This window comes from Syngnathoides biaculeatus, chromosome 22, assembly GCF_019802595.1.
Source record: "Syngnathoides biaculeatus isolate LvHL_M chromosome 22, ASM1980259v1, whole genome shotgun sequence".
Lineage (NCBI taxonomy): Eukaryota > Metazoa > Chordata > Actinopteri > Syngnathiformes > Syngnathidae > Syngnathoides > Syngnathoides biaculeatus.
In genome coordinates this window covers 9123727-9134376 of record NC_084661.1, presented here as the reverse complement: position 1 = coordinate 9134376, position 10650 = coordinate 9123727, and the positions used below count along the sequence as shown (strand labels likewise).

At 45.2% G+C, this 10650-nt stretch overlaps 1 protein-coding gene across 1 annotated transcript in view; it reads left to right on the top strand.

Moving 5' to 3' along the window:
• The first annotated feature begins 3598 nt into the window (after positions 1–3598).
• The window catches only part of fam20cb (FAM20C golgi associated secretory pathway kinase b), a 57909-nt gene continuing 50857 nt past the window's right edge, over positions 3599–10650 (top strand). The window contains exons 1-3 of the mRNA XM_061810274.1: positions 3599–3757; positions 3843–4755; positions 5646–5821. Of these exons, the coding sequence (XP_061666258.1) occupies positions 4244–4755; positions 5646–5821 (688 nt within the window). The 5' untranslated portion in view covers positions 3599–3757; positions 3843–4243. The remainder of the gene's footprint in view (positions 3758–3842; positions 4756–5645; positions 5822–10650) is intronic.

Below are 10650 nucleotides of genomic sequence, written 5' to 3'. Positions count from 1 at the left end.
AAATGTATAAAATGTCCAAATTGGGCCCAATAAGCAATTTCCCCCTCACCTAATGTCATCTGACTCATTAGTGTTACAAAGTCTCAGGTTTGAACAAGGAGTAGGTGTGTGTTTATCACTCTCACACTCTTTCAAAGTGGTAAGTGAAAGTTCAACATGACACCTCATGGTAGAGGACTTATCTCAGAGTAGTATCTCAAAATGTTGGAGGTCACAAGGAAATCATTTGAGATGGAAATTTTCCTCACACCCCCCTTTCCATTCATTTTTTAAAATGTAATGATTGAGATGCATTAATTTAGTGAGCTTGCCCCCAGTTGTCCCACAACAATCCATTCCTGTTAACACATCTAAGGCTCTAATGTTGTCTGACAGCAGATGAAGAGAGAGATATATATTTTTTTCTGTTATGAACACTAATGTCACAGCCTTGCGTCAAATGATGAGCGGGCAAGAACCGAGCCGCTCGTCTCGATTCCCTGCCGAAAGGCCAGGCAACAATCACATCAGACAGGGGCCTTGTGAGGAACCACTGACCCATCGACCGCTGTGATCCATGGCTGACTGACATCAATACGCATTCATCAGGGATTGTTTCACTTCAGGCCAGCGGGCCGGCCGCGAGCCCGCGGCCGTCATGACGTGAGGACAGGCAACAAATATCACTTTGTCCTCCACGCTGACACCAAACACCATGACAGGGGGAAGTGCTCCAATGGAACCCTCTTGGAAATGAGATACCGGTGACCTTCACATGGATAGAAATGACCAGAACTACATACTTTATTCTAAATCTAAATTTAGATCATGGAACCATTGTGCTTTTAATCATGTTGACATTTTACAAAGCGGGTTGTATTCATGGGCTGCAGTTTAAAACCAGCATTAAAGGGAAGTTTTCAGTTTTACAACAGAAAGATTTGACGAGGTAAGGCTGCTGGGTTGGTAGCACAACTTCATCGTAATGAAGTGCTACTGTAGGACAAAATGTTATCAGTTTGAAGTTTTATTTTTTGGCAAGCACACTTAATTAGAAATTAAAAAGAGGTGATAAAATGACTCAGTCAGCAGAAATTTTAATCCTGTGCGGCTTCTGCATCTTCTCAGCTCCCTGATTTGTCTTCGCTCTGCACATTTGCAACCTGATGCCAGGTTGTTAGCAAATAAAGTATTATATTATTCCAGAGGTGGATATTATGTCAAGGTTTCAGCTGAGCTCCTGAAGCCCAGGGTAACAGGGCAGCACGAGACCACTAGGCTGTGCCCACTATGAGTTTGCCCAGGAGTGAACGTCAAATGGATAAGACCTTGTCAGTCACACCGTGTGTCTATTTTCTGTTGAAATTTTGAACCCACAAATCAATATCCCCCTCATTGGAAATGTAACAGTCTTCCTTCTGTCACTCCCCTCTACACTATAGACTGTTTTTCGACTAATGTCACACACCTTCCGATTTAGACGGCGGGCGCCATCTTGGTTATGTCAATTCACTTAAACACACGTAACTAACCAGGAATTATTTCAGAAAGGCATATGAATGGGGGCGCACTGCTATGTTATCGTTTGCTCAGTCTTTTTTTCGACTGCCAGTTGTGATCAAGAACCAGTGAGAGAAAACGGAGCAGTTAGCAACCAAACGGCGACGACTGTGGCTGTCTCGTATTAGCAGAGCCGATCTAGCAGCCAAGCACGATACTCGTGTATGAATGCATTGCATGTCTCCAAAATCTGTATTTTCTGTTTCATTATAATAAGTTTGCAAAAACAAGTTACCGCATTGCTAGCTGTTTCGTGAGTTGAGTTACAAATGTAGCCGTGGAAGTGGAGAAAAAGGTCCAGGCTCCACTTGGCACTCACCACAGTCAAACCTCCCTCTCTCTCCCTCTTGGTAACAAAAACGAAAATAATAATCTACACCTCTTTCGTTGGTATAATCAACATAATTTAACACAATGCTGACTATAATCATGCGGTATATATTTAAATTGTATTGTGCAGTACACTGACCTCAGCAGTGTGCTTACAATGGATACCGCCGCATCACGAACCCAGCCATTGATGAATTGGTTGAAGGCCTCCACACCTTTGCAATTGTTTAGTGTTGGTCCACGTTATAAGCGCTTGTCGAGAAGAGGAGCGAGTTGACGACGTCTGGATAGGTTTACCGACGGCCACCGTTGTGTGCTCCATTTGTGTTTCTCCAAGGCATGTGAGTCGATATTGTCGATCAAAGCGCACTTCTTGTCGTAACGGTTTCTTGAAACAACATCTAATGAGCACCAGCAACTTTCCAAAGTCTTTTTAGTCATCATGCGTCACTTTTAACAGTCGTACAAACATTTGTGTAACTGCAGTCTGTATGCAAAAGCATTAGAGTGAAGAGCGCATCAGTAGAGTGAACCCATCCAACAAGCCCAGGTGCCCCGGATGTAGTCACGTGGTGGGAAAACAGTCAATGAAGCATTCCAGCTCCGTGCAGTTATGCTCATCTTCCACTTATTTTATTTAGTGTCTCGATCAGCCTCATTAGTATCCCCAAGTGCTGTTTTGCTCAAAAGCCACCTCTTACTTTTCTCCCGTATAAAGCGCTCCATTTTATCAGTACCTGTATACAACCACCACTCTCTCAGGCCTCCTTCAATTACGAGATAATCTAAAATGTAACTACAAACAGTGTTGGCCCACTCTTACATGTACGCCGTGCGAGCTCTTTAGTATGCGTCCCCGCTGCCCAGTTAAAGCAGCCGGGAAGCGCGAGTAAAGTTGTAACGCGGTGCCGATTAGCCGTAAAGGCGCGATTGCTCTTGACTAGTGGGTCGGTGTTATTGTTGTGATACATTTGTTTGTTCGGGTAGATGGCTGCCATCTCAGTCGTGAAAGCAAGATGGCTTCAGGTGGGCCACTTACCCTGCCATTTGCCCTCTGATATGCCACAGCAGTCCTGATGATTATCATAACCATCATAATCATAATCAATACATTGTATACCCTTCATTTAACACTCTACTGCTTATGACAAAGAAGTTCAAAATTGTGAGTAATAGTTAAAATTAGGAATACTTTATGCCAGGGTTAAGTATTTGCATACCCCCTGCAACCGCCCCCAAGTACTCCGGCAAAGAAGGCTGCAATGTGTCGTCCATCTTTTGAAACTCGCCGACTGAAGCGAGATGGGAGTGGCTGCGGTGACTGATGAGCGCGCTAACAGGCCTGCATAATGTTTCATTGATGCGCTGACTTGTCGTCTCCATGGAGGCTTTTCACAGTGATTCCAGCAGATGGATTTCACGTGGGGCGGGAACGCCGCACCTTATGAGCCATGTTTTAAAAAAAAAAAAAAAAAAACGGCCAGTGAAAAGACGCCATCTTCTTGCACAGCCGGGATGTGCATCTTATTCCAAGAGGAGCACAGAGAAGCGTTTATCTCTCTCTCGCTCGGTCTCTCTCTCTCTCGCTCTCTCTCTCTGTCTCTCTCTCTCTCTCTCTATCTGGGCTCAGCCAATCTGCGCGCAGTGACGCAGGGAGGAAGGCTGGATCTCGTCTCGACTTCGCCATCATATTTAACGCACCCCGCTCAGACGTTCACTTGCAGTAGGACAAGGCGTCTTTCTCCTGTGCAGCTGCAAACCCCGAAGGGATCCCGTCCCCTCGCTCATCTTGGTACCTGCACAAACCGAGCCGCCTCCGCTGAGAATTGTCTACCTGGACGGGCGATTTTCGGATGCGTGCGCGTCGCACACTTGCGGGGACTTTCGTGTAAGGAGAGAGAGATAGGAGGGAAAAAGCTTGATTGCGAAGAGCTGCTGGTCATTATTATTATTATTTTTTTTTTTTTTTGAAGGAGGTTGCACCGATGCGCGACCCCGGACCCCATCGTTTAACGGATTCACACGGCCTGGCGTGCAGTGGTGCGCGGTAAGCGAGGACTATGTGGCTTGCGCAAGTCGACCGTTGGTCTGAACCCGCTCGACCCGGTCCACCTGGACGCTCGCTGATAAACCTTTAAAAAAAATCTGCTCAAAGCTCGGGGGAGGAAAAAACGGACTCTGATGCTGAAACCATAACGGTTGAACACTGAATCCTCTACTCAAGACGGCAAGTGAAGATGGGTCCTTGGTGTTTAATGTATATTTCATTAGACTGGCGTCCAGTCTGATTAACATCATCAGTGATGTAGTCAGCCTGTGCATCTGCGTGCTCATCATCTGCAGTAAGTACTCACATCTGCTCAAAAGGGAGACCATGAAGATGATCCTGCTGCGAAAATTCCGTGTTTTGATCCTCATGGTGTTCCTGGTGGCGTGCTCCATGCACATCATGATAGACTTGCTGCCCAAGCTGGAGAGGCACGGCGTGGGCGGCTGCTCCTGCTCGCACACGCCCAGCGAGGAGCCGCGTAGCTGGGCCAAGCAAGGCTGGCCCAACAAGCACGCGCTGCGAATCCTGCAGGACTTCAGCAACGAGCCCAGCACCTCCAACGTCTCGTCCCACTCATTGGAAAAGGGCCCCACCGCCGGAGACAAGTCGCAGGGGTTCAGCGTGCAGGAGCAGGGCGCCCAGCGCGGAGACAGGAAGAGGCAATTCATCCAGGACGCTGCAGTCAGCAAGAACACCCCGGCCAAGGGTTCACGGATGGCGGCCCTCTTTGAGCACCCCTTGTATAAAAGGTCCTTGCCGACGCTCACGGACGAGGACACGCTTTTCAACGTGAACACGGACATCCAATTTGACCCAAAAGCAGCGGAACAGGAGTGGTTAAGTATTTCTGTTTCTAACAGTGAGTCACAATTAATAAAACCGCTGCCTTTAGAATTCAGTGCACCGCTGCACTGTGATATCGAGGTTTGCTTCACAGTTCTGAGGTTCCGATCTCAACTGCAACATTCCTGTCCTTTGCATGTTCTTTCCAGGTACTTCAGATGCTTAAAACATCCACGTTAGTTTCACTGAAGAATCTAAATGAGAGCTGTCACCTCAGGCCCCATCATAGTTTTGTTTCACCCTAGTCATGACTGTGAAAATCATTTATATCATCGCTTCACCATATTATTATGTACACACAATAGCAATTGACTTTCATGGATATTTTATGCACATTTTGAATGACAAATTGAATTTGAAACTGGATCTTGTGGAAAATTGTGACAACCAAATATCTAAGTATAAAACTATATGAGTCAAGGTCTTTGAGAAATCATTTGGTGTGGGGGGGGATACTTATAATATCTGTTTGATATAAAGAAAAATGTTCCAGATTTTCTGAAAAAAAAAAACCCCATCAATTTCGGGAAAAATATGTAGTAGACACATTTTATTTGCTTTAGTGGGCTACAAATAGAGATGTAGCAGGCCAGATGTAGCCCTCATGCCACGGGTTTGACACCTGTGCTCCAACTTGCCCAATGGTGTGAATGTAAGTGTGAACGAATAAAAAGTAACTCCCTAATTTGCAATATTTATTAATTCTGCATTTATTGTATTTGTCTTTCTGTCATTGAGCATAAGGTATGACTAAAAACATCGCTAATAGGCCCAAACTTTGCCCTTTTAGTTGAGTTCAGCGCATTCGGTGCTGCGCTGTCCCATTAGTTTGCATCTGTGCAACATCTGTCAAAAAAACCTAACTGACAATCCCCTCACGCAGGAATGGCGAACGCAATCCAGATGAGTTCGGCCCGACGGGAGAGCTGACGGCCGACTCCTATCCCAATTGGCTGCGCTTCCACATTGGAATTAATCGTTACGAGCTCTACTCCAGACACAACCCCGTCATCGACGCTCTGCTCAAGGATCTCGTCAACCAGAGGATCACCAGCGTGGGTGAGTGATTTGATTCAGTGAGGTGGGGGGCAGGGGTTGGGGTCTTTATTTGGGGGTGGGGGGTCACTGATGGCTCATAGGCTTAACTTCAGTGCAGGGAGCATGCATTCCATTCACACTTTCTGACGTGTTAACGTGAGAGGTTGTTTGGCTCGATACGTGTCTTGAGATTGACTGATGATTGGTTAATAGAATGCTAAACTTTAAGTTAATAAAGTTCACTAGCATGCCTTCTTCTCTGGAGCATGCCAAGAAAGAACGAATTCTCTCCATTGTTGTTTTTTGTTTATTTACATTTTTGGTTGAATTCTTTGGCAGTTCACACTATATCACACACCACCATCCCGCAAATAGGATTTACTGATCTAAATTTAGGTGTAAAACTTGGCAGAAACGTGAGCACACCACAGCCAAAAGCACTTTCAAAGTGAATCGGCGTTTAAGATTTTATTGTTTCTAGTGATTGGACTTAATCCATCCAACAGCTCAAAATGTTTGAAGTGCCACTCGTGAGCACTTATAACAGATATTTTAGGTTCAAGTAGCAGAAATTAATGTCCCATAAGCAGACATGTACAAGTCACCTCAAAACTCAGAGATAAGACCAGGTGGTTTTTTCATCATTGGAATATTGTAGAGTCTAACAAAGCAATGGGAATCTAACCTTTTGAATTTTACATGTTATAGAGCAGGGGTGTCAGACTCATTTTTGTCGCGGGCCACATTGTACTTGCGGTTTCCCTCAAGGGGCCGTTAAGACTGTGAAACGGTAAAAATCTTTAACTGCCTCATCATATTTACACATGAAATTTATGAACTAGTTTTGGAATCAGGAATCAAGGGTAATGGGTTTTTCCAACTATTGTCGTCTGGTAACACAAAAATGCTTGTAAAAGCTCAATGTTATTATTTATGATATGACAATTTGAAATTTTGGTACAGATTTGAACAAAAAAATCATGGAAGTTGATACACATGATTTGCCTCGGCGGGCCACATAAAATCATGTGGCGGGCTAGATCTGGCCCCAGGGCCTTGAGTTTGACACCTGTGTTATAGAGGTTTTCCTATTCATGTTATGTAAGTGGGAACAATGGATTGACTGGTTAGCGTGTCGGCCTCACATTTCTGAGGACCAGGATTCGAATCCCAGCCCCGTCTGTGTTGAGTTTGCATGTTCCCCTCGTGGCTGCATGGGTTTTCTCCGGGTACTCCGGTTTCCTCCCACATCCCATAAACACGCCCCTCGGTGTGATTGCGAGTGTGAATGGTTGTTTATTCCTATGTGCCCTATGATTGGCTGGCAACCAGTTCAGGGTGTACCCCGCCTCCACCCCGAAACTAGCTGGGATAGGCTCCAGCACTCCCGCGACCCTTGTGAGGATAAGGGGCTAGGAAAATGGATGGATGGAAATATAAGTGCTGATAATATAACAAGTAAAGCTTAAAAAGAAAAAAAGTAAAATAAAGTAAATTCCTTCAATATTTTGAAAATAGTTCCTTTTTCCGTCACCGTCATCGTCCTTGAAATATTACACGAAATTGCAAGTTGTTTGACTATTGAAGCATCTCCTTCAAGTGTCCACTGTGCATTGGATCCTTAAAGGTATTTTACAAAGCTCACTTTTTTGCTCCCCGTATAATTAACTTTTTGGAGTAGATTAATGTCACTTGTACAGATAGAAAATGTCTATATACGCTGAGCACTGAGGTCACAGAGTGCGGAAGGAGCAGGACGAGGCCGCTAAGTGACAGACAGACAAATGTGGCCCTCGCCGTCACAAGCGCTGACATTATGAACACACTCGAGCACACACGCGAGGATGCACAAAGACGGAAGCCGCCCGCAGGCTTGTCACAAAAAAAAAGCACAGCTCGGTCTGATCAGCCAAAGGCCAAATCGGCTCTCGTGCGGTCTCAAAGCGTCGCAGCAGAACACATCAAGCCTGGAAGAACACCTGCAAATCTCTCCGCTGCTCGGTTGCAGTTTGATTTCAAGTCAAACGCTCCTTGATCGACAAGTGTGACGTAAGTCCGACTCTCCGTGGAGAGCTGAAAAGGGACTGTGAGTGAAAGTAGACACCTGACAGAGCTGATGTTTTTTTTTTTTTTTTTTTTTTTCAAATTCAGCAGGGATTGTCTTCCTGTTTGGCTCAATCCGGTTCCCAAATTCCAGGAGTGCTTCTTGCCTCACGGTCGCTCAAGTTGCAGTAACTCTTAAAGGGGATTGCGGGATTCAGACTTTGAGAATGCTCAAATCGGCAAAGACCGTACCTGCGAGTTTGCATGAAGTCTCCCCCCCCCCCAAAAAAAAAAACAACATTCTTGGATTTCTTTGCGAGTTTTCCCTTTTTGCTCCAATTTCTGATTTGGTGTTCTGTGGCTTCCTCTCCCTCTTTGCTTTCTTCCCTCCGCCTGGATGGATTGAGGAAGGCGCACTCCAGCCAGTTAAATACATGTTGACTCAGTAATTACAGAGCCGTTACATCGGCCCGGGGCACAACACCAACACAAACCAACAGCACCGTGTTATTATCTGAACTTAAGGATAGCGCTGCTTGCATGAATTATACACCAACAAGTTCTTTTTCATTAGTCAAGACTTAGCAATGACGGCGATATAAATTATTGAGTCTGTTGTTCGTTCTCATTTAGTCGCTGTTGTTTTTTTTTTTTCCTGATCATTTTCTTTCTCCTGTTTGGGGAAAATGGAAATGGAAATAATTTGTTCCAGGGTCTGTCGAACTGTCATCGTCTTTTTTATTAACTGTACATACAAATGTACATTTTATTATTCATATGACTACAAAACAAGTAAACCACTCTCTATATAAAAAAAACAATAAAACTTTCAGCCTCAACTTTAATGATGTAGCCATAATTTGACGGAAAACTGCAATGTTTCTGTCCCACGCGCTGAGGATATAATAAGTCTACACACCCGGTGCTTAAATGCCACGTTTAATTGGTATAAAATATAATGAGTCTCAGGTAAATCATTTCAAAACTTGTTCCACCGTGAATGGACCTAAAAAAAAAGAAAAAGAAAATAAAAAACTGAGACGTGAGAATGTGGCTGTGTTCAGCAAATACGACTCACATTCATGCTTGTGTTGAACCCTGTAAGTATGCACACAAATCATTTAAAAGTTTCTTATTTTACTTGTCTAAAGCAAAAACCTTCCATTTGAAAAGCGGTGTGTAGACATTTTAAATCCACTCCATCTCTCATATTTTGTTTTGAACTGTAAGACAAGGACAAACATTAGTTTTCCTCATTAAAGCTAAACAATGGAGATAAAACGGAAAAAAGCTTTTCCTTCATTTTGAGATTTAGCGTGAAGCCGCAGTCTCGTTTTCTGGAAGTGCTCAACCCAAACGCCAAAGAAAAAGCCGAAGTGAGGTCTCTTCTCATTGGCCGAGACATCACTCCAGGTTGTGCATGACGGCGGTGCACACTCACAACTTCTCTGTGGCTTTTGAAGCAAATTCAGTTTTTTTTCTGTACTTTTCATCAGAAAATGTTCTTTAATCATTCATACAATCTTGCACAGCATGCGTTACTAACAGGGGAACTCTGGGTACGTAGTAGACAGTTACTGAGACTCATAGTTCCCCTTCTTCTACATAGAGCACGCTAACATACGTTATAGCCTAACCGTAACCCTAACCTAACTTTAAAACAAAAGTATACACATATCTCTATGTTCGCTGTGTTTGTCGTATGACTATACGCGCATGCGCATTAATCCCAAGAAGACATTTCCGCACCGGGAACGCTCAGACCATCACACCCGGCATGAGCTGTGGCTGACTGCAGCTCCTTCATCGTTTGCTCGTTGTTATAAGTTTCACGTTTTTTTTCTTCTTTTTTTTTTTCTGGAGTTAGATAAATGGCTCTCCTTTTTGCTTTCCACTCCACTGGAGCGGCAGCGTTTCCGATGCTCATTCGTAATTCAAATTTGGGCTTGCAACATAAAATCATAATGAGATGAAAGGAGGATGGGTCCAGTCTATTGCTGGCCACATAAACATCCATCCATCCATTTTCTTAGCTGCCTATCCTCACAAGGACCGCGGGAGTGCTGGAGCCTATCCCAGCGGTTAAGGGCAGGAGGCGGGGTCCACCCCGAACTGGTTGCCAGCCAATCGCAAGTCAAATCGAGACAAACAGTCGCAATCACAATCACACCTAGGGGCAATTTAGAGTGTCCAATTAATGTTGTATGTTTTTGGGATGTGGGACGAAACTGGAGTGTGTCATGATCCTGCCGCTCCAGCCCGGGCTGTACGGGTGCCCGCGCGCTCGCGCTAATTGGGAGGCACACACCTGCGCCTCATGCGGGGTGAATATCCCGTGTATATATAAGACTCCGATGACGACTGGTGCTCCGCCAGATCGTTGAGCTTCATGCCCCGTTCGAGTACTTCCGTATCCCTGATCATCAACCCGTGTGTACCGACCTCCGCCTGTTCTCCGACCGACCCCGCAAGCCTGACTGATTTGACACTTCTGCCTGCTTTGATCGTTCTCCCGTGTACCGACTCCTGCCTGCCCGCTCACTTGTTCTCTTCGTCCGACGTCCCAACTACCGCTGCTGCACCTGACTGCCTGCCCGATCGCCGACGATTGAATAATAAACGTTTATCCCAAATTACCTCTGCGTCTCCCGTGTCCCCCTGCTTTTGGGTCCTACCTCCGTTCCGATCGGTCGTGGAAGAGTGCCTGGAAAAAACCCACGCAGGCACGAGGAGAACATGTAAACTCTACAAAGGCGGGGCCGGGATCGAACCCGGGTCCTGAGGACTGTGAGGCCAACACTTTCCAG